Here is a 17,348-nt window from a genome sequence, read left to right as displayed (position 1 = left end):
GGAGGGGAAAGAATGATTGGTTCAGAAATACAAACTAGGAAAGGTCAATTTTACCACAAATATGTGAGACAAAAAGCTGAGAGTCAACCGAAACAGAGCACTGGAAACAAAAGTACCAACTGTAAAAACACCAGTATCTTAATGACTTAAAGAATGTGGTAAAATGAGGATGGAATGCACCTCAGTTGCCTAAAGTAACCCTAATGAAGCTCTGAAGGTGGCCAGTAATCAGATCCTAACGCTATCAGATAAAGACTACAAACTGAAGGACTCCTGCTTTTCAGGACATTTGGACAATTTTCAAGAGGGCCTGAAAAAGGCACACCTTTGATACATAAACTGTCAACTGAGATCCAGCATTTGTTTCCATTTATTCAATCCTCAACAACCCAGATCTACAATTTTCTAGCTGGCAAACTGAAAGTAAGTTGTTGATTCAATGTAGCAGAGGGTAGAGTACTTGGGACTACTCATACTTGAAAATAAAAGCTGTTATTACCTCAGTATTGATTTTCTCACATAGAAATTTTGGGTAACAAGAGATCTTTCAAATAAAAACATTCCTATATGAAAACTTATTTTTAATATAGAAGTACAGAAGCAAATTATGCTTTGCATGCCCAGAATCCTCTTCCATTTTAGAGTCAACATCAAAATCACTTCCAAACAGGAATGACATTAAAATTTTGCAGAACAGCCAGCCCATGTGAAAACAGCAAGATGTGCTGCCAACAGAAGCACTTCTCTTTAGAAGCTGATCCTAGATTTCAGTCTGGAGTGTTTCACCATTGCTTCTGAGAAAAAAAAAAAACAAACCCAACAAAAAACCTCACTGAAACTGCAGTAATTTTTTTATTGCTTATATGGACTACATCAAAAAGTCTGTTTACTTCCAAACAGTTAAAAATGTAAAGGAAATTGAGTCATTTAAACAAACTCTCAGCTTGCAGTAACTATGAGAACAATTGTTATGCCAAGGGAAAAGAAGTACCCAAAGGAATCAAGGAAAACTTCTGCTTTGGAGGTTGAATACAGTAACTAGTTTTGGGAAAAATGAAGTTGGTGAAAGTTTCAGCTCTTAACACCTCAAAATGCCCCTCTGAACAGCCATTTTAACTCATCACAAGAATACTGTACAGACTTGGAACATGCTGGCTAGTCCAGGTGTTGTATTACTCATATAAGCAAGTTTTGAATTCAATTAAAAAGTACTTGAAATAACCTTTGTCCTGGTTTGGGACAAATTTGGGAGAAAACCCCTGTATAGGATCCCTCTAAGGAAGCAAACCCACGTGGCCCCTCCCTCCAACCGGTCCGGAAAAAAAAACCAAAACCCTCTTTGGAGAAAAGTGGAAAAAAACTATTTTACTAAACAAATGAAGTGCATACAAGTATAAAGAATGAATAGTATGAAACAATAAAACCTCTCCTTCTGAAGTGAGATGGCAAACTGAGAAAGTCCTTGCCGTGAGTGTAGCTCGGCTCTCTCTCTCAGCGTCTCCAGTCCCAGTCCCTCCGGCGCTGCTGGAAAATGCCGAGGTCCAGGCCCCGGTGGGCCGCAGGTGCAGCCCCCAGTGCTCCCCTGGGTTTTCAGTCCAGAGCAGGTTTAAACAGTTCCAAGAAAAAGGAAAAAAAACAGTCCAGGGAAATTCTCTGCCCTAGCTAGCTGAAACTAACTAAAAGCAAAGAAAAAAAAATCTCTGTCCTGCAGTCTCTCCAAGCCTCCGCCGGACACGCCATCCGCAGAAGAATGTGGAGGAGTCAGGTAGTTTTCTCAAAACAAACTCCGCGCTTCTCCTTGCTCTTAGAACCAGTCTTAAAGGCACAGGACTCAATATACAGCACAAACAGAACAGACGATTGGGGATACAGGCATCATAAAGTTACCCTAGGACACCTTGCAAAAAATCAGTCAGAATTTGGAAATGTAAAAAAATATTCATCACATTGTCTTATTACCTGAAGGATGCTTTCTTCTCCCAGATGTTTAATTTAGAATGCTGAATTAGACTGAATTTACAGGAAATTAATCATGGGAGACGAATTTGGGCTGTTTTCTGAAACAGATTCAAACAATTTGAAACTTTGTAAGTGTAATAATCAATAAAATTGGAGCCATCACATCATCTATGTTGAGCTTCCTTAACTTCTTTACCTTAAGAAAAGTATTTCCAGGGAAGCACCCTCAAACTGACAAATGCCACCTATCAGTGCAAATTCTTAGAGCAAATCAGCCTTTCCCACAACTGGGAGAGGAGATAGTTGCCAGCCAAGGATCTCTAATTTTGCAGAGTTTAGGTCTGTTTTTTTTTCTCTCCCTATACTTTCTCTTTAAAGGCTGAGTGGGTTTCCTGCTTTGTTAAGGAGACATATTGGATCTGTCTAAAATAGAGTGAGATGCTCATTAAATGCATTCAAGTAGGAAAACTGCATTTATTTACCAAATTACATCAAGGAACAACAATGAGCTACTGCTCTCATCAAACAAACTTTGATTGATTTGGGATTCAATATCTCATTGCCAAAATCAATAAAAGGGCTGCATTTGCTTTCCGTAGTTTTCCAGCAATCTTAATTCTATGCAGAGATTGTAAAGCCCCTGAACAAGTGGCAAGATTCAACCTCATTCACCAACACTTAATGGAAGTGCTGCCTCTGCAAATAGATGCAGAAAGATAAATGGAATAAGCTGTGAGGAACAGTCTTTAAAATGAGACATGCTCCTCTGTAATCCCATGGCAGGCCCACAGTCAAAACCACAGTGCAGTTTTAGAAATTAACTGAACCGATCCTCTAGTTCTGGTCAATTCCAGTAACGAACTCTGGTTCTTACTGAGGGAGTCTGAACAAGAGATTTCCAAAAGGACCTCACTATTATGCATGGCAAAACTCTAATGGCTCCAGAAATGTAAGCAGTTTAGAGTAACTACACATGACAGAATTCAGATTACAAGTTTGAAACAATTACGTGGGAGAAGCTCTATCAATGAGAGCAAAATGAATCTCAATTTTATTCAGGCAAAAATCACTTTCCAATTACCTGCAAATGCAAGCAATTGTTTAGGATTTGTTCACTCTGGACTTAAGGTTAATCTTTTCTTGAACATCCAAGCATTGACCACACACAGAAATTTTGATCCCCTTTCCTTCTGCAGTTAGACATCACTGAGTGTCCCCTTAAATAAAATCTATTCTATGGGAAAGGAGATAATAAAAGATTTAGTTCTTAAAAGTAACTTCACACAATGTATTTTTTTTTCTAGGGTGACCTTACACAGAAGCTGTTTAACAGACAGATTGCTTGATGATTAAGTGAGCTATGCTGATGCAACAAATGATCCAGGAGGCAGGGAATGATGACTTTAAATCACCAGTATTTCTAAATTTAGATCTTCAGCTTTTCTATATGTGAAAATCAAATCAACAGCATACTCACATCATCCAGAAAGGAATTTTGGAAGACTGTTCAGTGTAGTAACATTATAACTTTACTAGTGAAACAATGCAATTAGTTGCTAAGAAAGTTGGTAAGAAAACAGACGAACCATCATTCTTTGGCAAAATGGTTGAATTTCTACAATTGTTTTGTCAGCCATATTTGAGATGTGCTGGTGGCCATTAAGGGTACTTCCAAGAAGAATTGACCATGTACCAGATAGTTCCTTAGTATGTTTTGAATGGTTTGTCATTGAAATTGTTTTTGAAAAATATCCCAGACTATAAACATCTGAGTCTGACAGCTTGGGAAGCAGTGAGCTGTAAAAAAACTTAGGTCCCAAGACTCTCAAAGTAGAAAGTCTCAAGACTGGGAACTGAAACAAAGTTACAGTGACAATGAATATACTTGTTCAACTGGAATAAAAGATGTCACCAACAAAATTTTCCACTGGAGTTTGCAGCAGTCTTTTCTGTCAGTAAGAAAGAAAGGAAAACTATAATTTCTGCCTTCTAAAAGAGTGGCTGTTTGTAATGGTTTTAATTTAATAAAACTGGGCAGAAACACCAATTAATGTGGAGGTTTTAGTATTTATCCCTTTTCTGTAGGAGGGAAAGATTAGGAGAAAAAGTAAAGCAGGCTTAAGCTTAAAAATGAACAAAATATTTTTATTAACACACATTTAAAAATGGGGAAAAAAAAAGAGTTGAGAAAAGGAAAACTTAAACTAAAACAGAATGAAACTTTAAAACAGTCTTCCCTCCCCTTACAAACTATTAACTTTCTTATTAAACAACATAGAAGGACACAACTTGTGATTTTTAGTCAGTTTCACTATTTAAACATAATCATTCATTACTTTAGGAGAAGAGTCTCTCTGTTTTTTTTTTTTTTTATGGAGCCATTTGCTACAAGACACAATAATCTATTGCTTTTATTGGCACATATCTGCAACCGCCCAAAGTTTTTGCAGACTATGGTGTTCTATTAGTGAGGCTTCTCTGCATATCTGCGGTACTGTTTACGAATACTTCTTCTAGTCTAAAATCATCTTTGTCTCAAAGGCTGAGACCTCATTTTGACCCAGGAGTGGGGGCTTTAAAGTTCTCAATTAAATCTCAATCACATCAGTCCTCAATTTTGATCAGAATTAGCATTCTCCCCAGCAATGCTAAGATGCTACAAAGAACAGTTCATTTCTCCATAATTTACCCCAGAGAAGTCCAGTTAAAAATGCCCACTTCTTCAATCTTATTCCAATATTATTAGTTCTTTCACTTCTAATTCACTGACTTCATGTGTTGTCTGTCCTACATACCCTCTGTTTTCTTTCTTCTCTCTCTCTCAAGGAAGAGTTGTGCTTTTAAAGCTCCATGTTGCTAGGAAAGGGTTAAATCTGCCCGGGCCTGCAAGGGCCATGTGCAGGCCCCGGGCTGCACAGCTGAAGAAATGCAAAGCTGTGCCAGTGGGGGAGGCTTTTCTTTTTTCTTTTCCACCCCTCAGTCTCATCAGCTCGCAGTTGTTATAAAGCTGCAGGCTTTCTTTCTCTGCTGCCAGCGGCAATTAAGCCGGGCTATAGCTTAGCCTCTCTTCTCTTGTGGCTCCAGGCATGTGGCCAGCATTGCCGAGCTGCAGCTTCCCCTCTCCCCCGCCAGCAGCAGGGGAAAGGGGCTCAGTTGGCCCAGGCTGCTCCCCGTGCAGGCAGTGGCTCTTGGAGGCCCAGCCAGACCCGGCCCGGCCGCCCAGAGGGCAGCAGGGCCTGACCCAGGCCCTCCTGCCACCCATGATATGACCCCATGGCTGATTTGTAAGCAAGAGAGTGATCTGCTGGAGATGAGAGTTTTAAATGTCCATCCCTAAGTCGCATTAGCGTGCTTATTGGTCAAACTAGCTGCCAATATCTTGGCTAGCTTTCCGATAGGTCCCCATCCTCCCCCTATAAAGCAACACTAAGGTCCTGGCAGAGAAAAACATTCCACATTTCTCTATAACTAGAAAATAAAACTGTGCCAATCCATGATAGTGTTGTAAGGAAGAACTATAATATTTGAAAGAAAACACTTAAGAATTAAAATATCACTGTTCCTTTTAAAATTCTAGTAAATGGGCAGTATGCAGAAAATCTAGAAAAGATAGCTGAGAGGTTTCTGAGGCTCTGAGCTCAATTTTCCTTGATTATGAATTAGCAATGGATTAGTAAAGAAAGGTTGCATCTCCCCTCCAGTAAGAGCTATCAATTTTCTCAAAGATTTTTTTTTTTTCCTCTCCATGCTTGAGAATTTCAGAAGTGGCAGCAATCAGAGAAATGATCAAGGTATTCTGTAAGTTTCAAGACAGAAGACTAACATTAAATGTAAGTGCTAGATTTTTTTTGTAAGTGCTATGGTTCCAGTGGCAGTAACTACTGGAAAGGTGGAGAGGAGCAGCAGAAACTTATAGTCTCTGTAGGCCTCATCTCTAGTAGGATTGAACTGCACCAGATCATAGGAGCACTGGATCATATCTGGACTGTTTCTTGATCAACTTCTGTTTTTCAGAGACTGTTCTTACATTACCCCTCTTATACAGTATCTCTTTAGCATATACAACTGACTGAACATTAAAACATCAATTTAGAGCTTTGGACTTAAAATGTAATTGGAATTATGGGCTCCTTTCTTATCAAGCAGAAATTTCCTGCCTAGTAGACATTGGGTCAGATTCTGAACCAGCGCTTTCTGTATGTTTTCCAGCATGTCATTCAAGCTCAATCCTGAATGTAATTTAGCAAACTGACAAGAAAACTCTTAAGAGGTGGAAAGGTCGAAAATAGAAAAGTTACTTAAGAAGCTGCTCAAATCTTTATCCCAGCAAGAACACTACTATGTCTATATAGTTTCTGAGTGAAGAAGTATTGCCAAGCTTACTTGAAAACCTTCTTGTATATAGAATAAAGCTTAACTACAAATGCACTTACTCTATATTTTTACACCATACTTGGGGAACACTTTTTAGCAATATTCCTTAATGTGACTCTTTCTTCCTTTTGGATTTCAGAAACTGGTATGTCTTCCACACACTGAAACATCACAGTAATAGGATGGCTTAACAGTGACATGCCATGACCATGCCTTGCTGCTTCAAGCTGTGTTCTAAAGCATTCATCATTTGCTTGCCTTTCCTCTTCCAAGCTTCATTTAGGAGAAAATTTTTCTTCTACCCATTTGAGACAAATTGAATTCTCATAACTTTGACTTTTTTCTAAAGAAGTTCAGTGATTAGAAACACCCATGATAAACTAAAAGGCCATGCAAGCTTCCTCCATCGCTCTTTCTCCAATAAACCCAACACACAGCAACATTATTACCCAAACCAAAAGCTCTCCATAAACATTTATATACCACATTCTGTGGCAGTTTTTGCAGTTACTCTCATACTTTCTTTGCATGCTAGAACAAAGCTCAGAAAAAATAAAACAATGTAAGTCAGTTGCTTAAGACCTACTACTAATATTATCCTCATTAAGGAAAATGTGTTAGAGCCTAAAGTCTTATGTTTGGGAACAGAGTTTGGTTAGAGAGCAGAAAGGAAGTACAACACAGATGTGAGTCATGTTTGCACTTTCAGCACCCTGTAGTACTGGATGATGACCCCTTCAATTCCTAATTAAAACCTTATATTGCTTGCTCTAAATTTTTAAGCTTAAAAACTATGAACAGGCTGCAAATTAAAACCCATTCATTAACATATTTAACATAAGCACTCAGATTAGCAAGTTTAAATTTCTTTCTAAGTAGAAAAGTATCCCAAAAACCTCATTGTTATGAATGACTGATATAAAACTATCTCAAAAATTCAGGATGAAAAAAGCATAGCTTTGCAAACCATGCTTTATTTTACTTAAAGTGACACTGTAGAGGACATGGTTCTATATCTGACATAGGACTGAGACAACTTTAAAAGAAGTGCAGTTCAGTTGTCTACAGTTCTTTCTGAACTGGTTCTCAATAAGACATTTACTAGAGACCACTTCCTTAAATAAACCCCAAAACATTGCAGAGATAAGCATGACAGCTTCACAGACTTACAAGAAAAACTTGTCTACACATAGTTTAACATCAGATTGCAAATACCAGATTGTAAGAAAGCATGCTGATTTGCACAAACACAATGAAATATCATTAACACTTCTTGTATTTGAAAAATTCATACCTGGGTACACTGCCTGTTAAACTTCTTTCACTTGATGATGATGATGATGATGATGCAGGTCTCTGATCTGCCTTGCTCCCTAGAGTCTCTGTTGCACCAGTCTGAGGTTTTTCACCTTCCGCTTCAGCCTTTTTTTTTTTCAGTATCACTTTCGTCACTCCCTTCTCCTAAAATGTCATCCACCTGCCAAAGAGTGGAGGAGTCAGTTTATCTTCCACCAGAGTACTCTGTATTATTGGAACACTCTTCAAAAATCATTAAGAATATGCTTCAGGTTTCCTTGGCCTTCTCTGTCAAAATTTAAATTTAACCCCAATGTCTTCAACACAGCTTCTGTAGGAACTCTAGCAACATTTTATTCAAATGTAGTATATTTATTCTATGCTTAGCTTAAGGTAGATATACTCACATATATGATAGTCACACAAGAAACTATTATAAGAGTGCTGTCTTCTGAAATTAAAGGGATAGATGATTTATACTACCGTAACATACTGATGCATCTTTTCTACTAGATTCATTCTATATTTTTGTAACATACAGAATCACCTGAGCAAGGCGTATTTAAAACTCTAGTAAGAATTCTTATATTTACAGGTATTCCTTGAAACACATGTAACTATAAAGAAGTATATTTCTAAATAATACAGTATGAATGAAACAGAATGTACAAATCTCATTTTAATCCAACTGTCTGACTGTGCCAATTAATAAAGACAAATCTATCAAAAGGATTACATATTTTGTTAAATAATTGTTTATCCTTTAGTCTTGTTACCATTGGATTTGATAATTGTCTAAAAACCAATGAATTTGCTGCGACAAGTCAGGATCTGCTAAAAACCATCATTAAATGCAAATCATACCCATGAGCCAACCCTACTGAGGTTCAAAAGGTTATATCCCCTATGACTTAGCTTTCAACCTTCAGAAAGAGATGAAAAAGTAAGAAAACATAGGTGAAGATCCCCCAGTCTCTCAGTTTTTGTGAATGGTGGAAGAGATGGAAATAAGCCATATGTGAGCATTTCTCTACAGATATTTAAGAATTTTTCCTAGAAGCAGCTTATTTCAACATAAATTAAAATACACTTCACTACTACTGTTTCTTCTCACTAATTCACTTCTGCTTTATAAAGAAGAGTATCTCCATATGAAAATGGACTAAAAGGTTTTATGCTCTTTATCTGCTGCTTTTACATGAATAATCCCAAAAACTAAAGAAAGGTATAAGAAAGTCACTTATATCTGGTAATTCACAAATGGACCTTTAATTTTTGTTTAGCTCATTAAAAGGAACTGCAAACCAGTTTAGTGCATCTAAATCCAGATGGCACTTTCAGGTAAAAACTGTAGTAATTGCTGTGTCAAATCAAATCGCATTAGTCCAAAAATGTTTTTCCTGTGAGCAGTTGTCATATGAACGGCACATAAGAATCATGGAATGAAATTAAGGGTCAGGCAGACTGAAAGCCCTGCTAGAGATAAGCCAAAAGTGAACCAAGGAAAAGAATGTGAAGTACATAAGATGGGGATTTTTCTGTATGTAGAGAAGTCAGTGAAAGTCTCAAGTGTTTTAAGTGTTACAGTTGGGATGTGATGGCAGGAAGACTCTGCCTGTATGGCTTTGGTAGAAGACACTCCAGGTAGCTGACATGGCCAGTAATTGACAGCACAGATCCACAGCTCTAACAACTCCTCTCCTGCAAGTCGTGAACATTTAAAATTACAGTCCTTCATTCCAAAAGCAGTACTTTTCCAGAATGTCTTATGTTTAAAAGTATGTTCTCACGACAAAATGTATTAAGGTTTTCAAAGGATAAAGTTAGGCTGATAGACATTCAGTATTACAGATGCTTTTCTCAAACTGAAGTTTGAGCGTATTTTAAAATCTACTTTGTGTGAACAGTTTTGACAGACTAGCAGTCTAGTTATTGTCATGTCTGTTTTTCTTTCATCCTGTACAATGATAACATTATTTGTTTGAAGTCTGACATGCCATTTAATATTAGAATTACCAGAATTAGTTGTATGTATGTATGTAATTTCTCTGAAAGACCATATAAAATGCATGCATAAATCACAGAAATATATAAAATTTAGAAAAACCTTGCACATGAAAATGATGTGGCATGGTCCCTACAAATCTCTAACTAAAAAGGCACCCAAAACATGGATTCCTGTAAATTATTAGTTAAATTGCAAATGTGCTGAAAAACATAAGTATTACATCTTCATCTTCCACAATTCTCAAAAGAAATGAAAAACAGTCCATATTTTCTTTGAGGCAGTGACATTTCAGCCCATGACACTTGAACATGTTAATAGGCAAAAAAAACTTCATTAACATTAGAACACAAACTATCTATCTATACTTATCACTAACTTTGAATAAAAATAATAAAGTTCTCACAACAGAAGGAACTTTTAATATGATTCAGAACATGACAGATACAAATGTACCAAGTACCTACTATGGCTTCAGCTTATGTGATTGGATTTTATATGATTAATATAAATGGAACATACAACACTTCAGAAGAAAATGCCAGATAATACCAAATATGATAAGGTACAGTGAAGGGATGCTTACTGCTTTAACACCCACAGCAGCTATCTTTGATACAGACTTTTATAACCCCGCAACAATCATTAACATTGAAAAAAGAAAATTATTGATCCCTTGAAAATGACGAAGTTGTTCAATTCAGCAAGAGAATCAAAAGCCTGACAACCCTTTTAAACGCTCAATTATAAAAGCCTGTAAAGGTCCTCATGTGACAAATCAATTTTTTTTCTCATTTAGGAGGAGCAGGGCATACACTCATGGAAAGTATAAAGACCAAAAAGCAATGAGATTTTTAGTCTCATTCTTCGATTAAGAGCTGAAAAGTACCCAAAGCTTTGCTAAAAGGAAAGTTAAAGCCTCCCATAGTACTAAATAACCAGATAGCAGAAAGTGTTTTCACTCCAGTAGTTGATTTTACACATTCAAAATGCATCAAGACTCCAAGAAAAACACCAAAACCAAACTGCTATGTGCAACTTCAATTTTTCCTGTAGTTAAGATACAGGCAATGTTTTGATACAGCTTTATGGATATGACAGAGCACTATCATGAGACATTTTTTGGAAGTAACAACTATCTACACAGTAATGCAAATTACATATTTAAAAACAAAAAGGAGCTCTGACTAAACTTTATTTCTTGTTTTTCAACTAGCAGGTACTTTAGGATTTTAGTTTTAACGGAACTGAGAAGCTACCTTAGACAACCAACACTACAACACTTGCAACTACTTAAAAGATCTTTTAGAAGTGGTACAATCGTCTGAAACATTACTTCTGGAAATACAGATAAAATTCCACAAAAAGAATAGGTTTGATAAACAGCAATAAATGTTGTGGTCCAGCACTAAAGAGAGGTTACATGCATTTCTGGCCCTCCCCACTGGTCTTCCCCAAAAGACTTGCTCCAACTGATCTGTAAGGTAAGGGAGTGTCCTAGGTTACAATGTAAGAGGTGCCCAAAGTATGTATTCTATCACCATCTACATGAGCAGTTGAAACTAAGTTGTGCACTGTTTCCCTTGCTCCCTCCCTCCACACTATCTTCTATTAATGGCCCATCAATGCCCTGCTGCATGACTCATAGATAACTCCCTCCAGGAGCTATTTCTGTTTAAAAGGCAATCAAGGACCCATTGCAAGACTCATAGAATGATGCCATCCCATCGTAAGATGCTCCACCCAGGGGGAGGAGCCAAGAATTCCCACCTGGATATAATGTGGGATTTGGAACAACACAGGCAGCCGTACCCGCTGGATTCCCAGAGGACAAGAGCTACCAGACCTTTCTGCAGGAACACTGCTTCAACAAGACCACTTCATCTAGACTGCTACCACCACCACAGGGTATCAGGCTGTATTCTGACTCTGTCAGTGATCTTTTGTACTACTGCATTTATTTTATTTTACCCTTTTTCCTCCTATTAAATTGGTTTTTTTTCTGATTTGTAGTCTCTTGCTGGTTTTGCTCTCAAGCCAGCAGAGGGAGAAATAGAAAAAAACACCCAGTATTTACAAGGAGTTCTTTAGTTCTATTTCTACTGCCAAAAAAATGACTGTTCATTGTAAGCAATGTAAGCAATTGGTATTGACAGTAAGTACAGCTAAAATCCAACTCCATTTCAGCATAAAACCTATGTGTTCTGACCATTTACTTGAGATTGTGTTGAATGCATTTTATTTTAGTAAGAACTAACAAAAACTAATATAGTCTGCCATCTGAATGTGTCAAAATGCTTCAATATGTACCTTATATTCCCCTCATGGTATATAAAGTAAAAAAATAACTCTAAAATGATCCTATAATCTTTACCCCTGGCTCCCCTTCCAACATTCCCTTCTACTTTGTCACAAACTATTGCTTTTTAGTACATTACAGAAATCAGCTGACTACTAGAAACTTTAAAAGAGCAGCAAAATGAGAAGACCAAGAGGAGGTAGGAAAAGGTACATTGAAAACTACAAACTAAGCAGCACTTCAGAGCATGTGAAATTAACAGTGAATGGTGGTATTAGATTGTAAATCAAACTAGAAAGAGTGGTGGCTCCATCTTCCTGGGGCTGTGCACTGAACTTCCAAACCTTCCAGGGCAGAGGTGTGAAAACTGTTCCGCCTGTGGCAAAATAAATGTAAATAATACTGTAAAAGTTTATTAACTCCACACTATAAAGTAATTTGCAGGAATTAATACAGCACTGATAACCCTAAAGCAGGTACAGTTATAATCCCATAACCCAGTTTACAAGAGGTCATCCAGCAGTGCTCTCTACACAGTGCACACAATCACTTGACAAATCGTTGCTGTGGCACAATCACAAATGCTTGTCCTCTTTCCTCAAGCTCCCCAAAGTGTACACCAGGTATTTGGTAAAGCAAGGAAAGGTTTATAAAGAGAAGGACAGAAATGATATTTGTGCAATTGACTTGGAAAGCTTTAACTGCTCGACATAAAAGAAATGCAGTTTGGCAAAGAAGAGTGAGAGGCCATGACAGGACTGACAAAGCCCCACACGAGTAGGAGGCAAAAAATGAAGTGGTGGGTCACTTAACTTTCATGGGCAGTCCTCCTAATTTCAAATCCTACTGGGCACTGTGCTAAACAGCATAATACAGATGTTACCCATATGTCAAACTTAAGCAAGATCAGGTGCTAATTATGCAGCTTTATATGGCAGAGTAAAGTTTCTGTGATAGCTGCCTATTTGAATGCGATCTTCTGAATACAGTATTAATCTAGTTTATACATATGTATGTTACATTGTACCCTTGACAAAAAAGGCTGAGTTCAACAATACATTTATAAAATATTCTTAATGTCTAGTGAAGCCAAACAGCAAAAAAGCAAAATCAAAGTGTAACGAAATACAGTAGTATACTTAAAGACAGAGTTCAATTGAAATTCCAAAACAAAGCAAACCTTTCCTAGAGTAAGAAAAAATACCTGAAGACAAGAGAGTTTGTATTAATGACCACAGATCAGCAGTTATTTACTGTGAGTAAATTCAACAAAGAATCTGGTTTTAATGGTGTAAAACAGTTTTGTGACAAGCTTTCAGAATATCCAAACAGTTTCAAAATAAGGGATGTGTTTTTCTTTGTATTTTTTATCACTTACTGTATTTATATTCATAAACACTTTTTGTATCTACCTTTCAAGAAAGACACCCCCAATGATATTTACCAGTAGTTTCTTCATTTGCAATTAAAGAAACATTACAACATTTTACTGATTTTTTTGTAATAGGGAAGTATTAATTGAAATAAAGACATTACTGTTTTGTTCATCAGCAACTGAAGTCCCAGAAGAAGAGATCTTCATACTCAAAAAGTGTAATTTAAAATACATATTGCTTTTCTAAATACTTAATGGTATATTTTTGAGTGAGAGGTGATTGCCTTTTTCCTCTGTGAAGAGGCTTTAGCCATGGGTAGCTTTTTTTAGTTTAGGCAGTAAACAGATTTCTGAGTTATATTCAAAGTCAGGCCTTCAGAATGAGAGCAAAACTAAACCTGTAACTTGTGCTTCCTGGCATTTGTGGTCTAGAATTATTTTCACTTACTGTTATCAAACTGCACATAGAAATATGAGCAGCTCATGGTAATAACCTTCAAGTTTCAGGATGAAAGGCAGTTACATGAGAAGAAAAAGCCTTGGCTCGATGCTGAGTATAGTTGCTATGCTGCAGTTTGAAAACCAGCAATATAAAAACACCATGTAGAACTTACTCACAAGGAGTCCCACCGTAATTCTCTGGAGGCTGCACTGGAATCCTGACGGGAAGTGAATTGGCAGGGTAGCCCCAATAGCTGGAGCTTCCAACGCTGCTGACAGACTGGCTACAATGCCATCACAAGTTTCAATTCCAACCCTGGGCAATAGACTGTGCTTCTAAAAGGCAGATCTGAAGGGAAAAACCTGAAACCCACTGCTTCTGATAATCTGACCACTTCACCTCTGCAAATGAAAAGGTAAGATAACTGCAACTACAGCTGCACAATTCACTATACTTGAGCTTTACTACTGCAGTTAATACTTTGACTAGAATGAAATAAAACATCACTTAGAGATTGCATACCAATATTGTTATTAAGAAGCAACACTAGTAACAATCCTGTATCCCTGCTTATGATTGAATGAGATTGATTCTTCAAAGAATGCCATCTAAAACTTTGAATTTTCCACCTTGAGAGCAATGTCTAGATTTGAGTGGAAACCTCATAAACATTCTTAAGATGCCTAGAAAAAATACATGAAACTGCTAAAAGAAACAAGATACAATCCTTCCTTGATAATTAGGGTGCCTCAAGCGCTGACGTAAGGATTTCAAAGTCCTTCTAAAACATACACTTTATTATGGAACAAGGGGGAATGGCTTTCAGCTGAAAGAGGACAGATTTAGATTAGATATCATGAGGAATTCCTCCCTGTGAGTATGGTGAACCACTGGAACAGCCCAGAGAAGCTGTGGATGCCATATCCCTGGTAGTGTTCAAGGCCAGGCTCGATGTGGCTCAGCACAACCCGATCTAGTGGAAAGTGTTCCTGGCCATGGTAGGGAAGTTGGAACAAGATGATCTAAGAGCCATGGCAGGGGGGCTGGAACAAGTTGGCCAAAGTCCCTTCCAATCAAAACCATTATATGATCCTCCCTTTATCAGTATAATGAAAATTGCTTTCTTTCATTAAATTTGTAACACTTCACTGATGCTGGAAAGCGGTAAAAGCCCATTCCTAACTACTAATTTGTGAAATTTAAATTAAATTCACATGGACTAGAAGTTACTGATTTTAATATTCACAACAATTTTTTAATTCAAAACTCTAAAGAGAAAATGTCTCAAGGGAGATAATACAATCATTTCTCTAAAGCTCTCCTGAGTCAGGGACATCACTGGAGCCTGGAAGCTATGGATTTTTCCAATTATAAAGCCATCCATAACGCTAATCTTCCTTTCCTTTATTGGTTTCAAAAGAAATCCTCTGCCAAAGAATCATTAAATAGCAATAGGCCTGTAAATCTTCTTTGTATTTTTTTTCAGAGGGTGAAGTCTAAGATAAAAAAAACCCCAAAACCCAATGCCTGTGGCCAGAATACAGCTGTTCACCTATCCAGGAGGATAGACTCAATGGGAACCACTCAAAAACAAGAACAGCATTTCAAATCCACCTTCCCTGCCCATTAGCTTATGGCTGGGATGGAGAAGAGAGACATCCCGAGCCCACTGGAGGCAGCAAGTATGGAGCCTTCTGTTCCTTTGGTATCAGCATTTCTCAAACAATGACACCCTGGCACACATGAGAGCTCTGTGGCTGCTAAATGCAACGATTCTTCAATTTAGACTGTTGCAAATACCCATGCCAAAATTCCAGAAAAGGCTCCAACAATGTAAGTTAAAGGCCAGTAAGTAAGAGCAAGATCTACAGCTACCCTTCAGAGAAAGAATGTGTTTTTAATCTATTACTGACCATTATTTATGAAAAGTTCTGGCCTTAGGTAAGGCAAAAAAGCAAGGAGTTGGTCAAGGTTTGTCCCGGGGCTCTTTGCAGGGAAGCAATCCCTACTGACATGGGGAACAGAACACTGCCTCCTCGGCAGCAAATGACTTTTCAGGTCACTCTCATAGCTATATGCAACTGAGGCTTGCAACATGACCTTACTGCACAAAAAAGAGTCCACTTAGTTTGACATCACAAATCTTTTTCCAAATATGGAAAAGTCTAATAATTTTTAACTTAGGTTTGATCTTAATTTTTTCTTCTGTATATGAAAACTTTTCATTTCACTTTTTTCCTCAATGAACTGAAAAGCTTTTTTAATGTTTATTCCTACTATCCGAATATTTAGGTACAGTTAACTGAGGAGCAAGATATTAGCACCCATGTCTTCAACAAAGCTAGCAAGTATTTCAGCATACTTTTTAGAGGCAACATTAGGGCATAATACCTGTGAACAATTAAACTTTCCTACAATAGATACAGTCTGTATTAAGAGATTTGGGCTGAATTTAAGTCACTTTGAAACAAAAAAATTTCTTATACAAAGATGTCACTAGAAGGACAAGCTGTCTGAATTAGGTTAAGTTGTCCCTCAGTACATAAAATTTAAGGGAGAATGTGTGATGTAACTCAGTCAGTTTTTCTGAGTAACCTCAGAAAAACTTGTCTTTCACATTCTGTTTCATCTGGTTTTTTTTTCTCTAGCATTAGAGTGCTTTTTTCTCCTTTTAAATTTCTGACCCAATTTTTAGAGTCACACAATGCATTTATGCAAGTGTCCAATATCCCTTTACCTCAAACAGTACAAATGCAGAATTCACTGTTCTCTACCACAATTAGCACCGGCTCACTGGAGCAGGCGATGAATCAGAAACATCAGAAATGACCAGTCTTGTTCATGATTAAACAGAAGAAGTACTCTTCCTCTATTTAAATTTACATACACTGAGAACTACCTTTATCCTATCTCGATTTTGATAAAGGCATGCTTCATGTTAAAATATCAAATCTGGCAGTGTTATTATATCTACTTTGGTCGATTGAGAAACAATTGCTCTAAACAGTTTAAGGAATATTACCAAACCTTAGGAAAAAGCTTGAATGAGATTTCTTTCACATATAATTCATTTAGAGATTGACTTGTATGTCCTGGATGACTACATGTAAATTAAAATGCATCCTGCTGAAACTAAAGCTGGTCAGAAAAAGCTGTACATTTATATACTCAGTCATGAACTGGCATCTTCTTCAGTATCAGTTGCCTTACTGAAAAATCACAGGATTTGATTAATAAACATGCTTAATACCTGCAATCTTGAAGGAAATGGAAACCATTTGAGTGCTCAGCACTTCCTCTATGCAAAATATTAATCTTGCTTTTTCAATCTCTATTAGCCCATCCTTTCTGTGAAAAACACCTTATGGGACATCTGAGAGTGTTAGTCTGCAAACACCTAGAATCACAGAATAATTTAAGTTGGAAGGGACTTCTGACTGGACATCTTGTCCGGCTCCTTGCTTGCAGTCAGATGAGTTCTATAAAGTTACTCCAGGCTTTGTACAGGAGCATTTAAAATATCTTCAAATATGGAGTTCTAGGACTACTCCTGTAAACCTCTTCCAAAGTTTGATTACCCTTGAGGTAAGAAGGTTTT

At 37.3% G+C, this 17,348-nt stretch overlaps 1 protein-coding gene across 1 annotated transcript in view; it reads right to left on the bottom strand.

Moving 5' to 3' along the window:
• The window catches only part of CTDP1 (CTD phosphatase subunit 1), a 116,671-nt gene that overhangs the window by 28,828 nt on the left and 70,495 nt on the right, over positions 1-17,348 (bottom strand). The window contains 2 exon segments of the mRNA XM_040072808.2: positions 7,628-7,764; positions 7,766-7,810. Coding sequence (XP_039928742.1) covers positions 7,628-7,764; positions 7,766-7,810 — 182 coding nt within the window.

The sequence above is a fragment of the Hirundo rustica genome, chromosome 1 (genome assembly GCF_015227805.2).
Source record: "Hirundo rustica isolate bHirRus1 chromosome 1, bHirRus1.pri.v3, whole genome shotgun sequence".
Taxonomy (NCBI): domain Eukaryota; kingdom Metazoa; phylum Chordata; class Aves; order Passeriformes; family Hirundinidae; genus Hirundo; species Hirundo rustica.
Note: the sequence above shows the minus strand (reverse complement) of the source record. Positions and strands in the feature narration are given on the sequence as shown.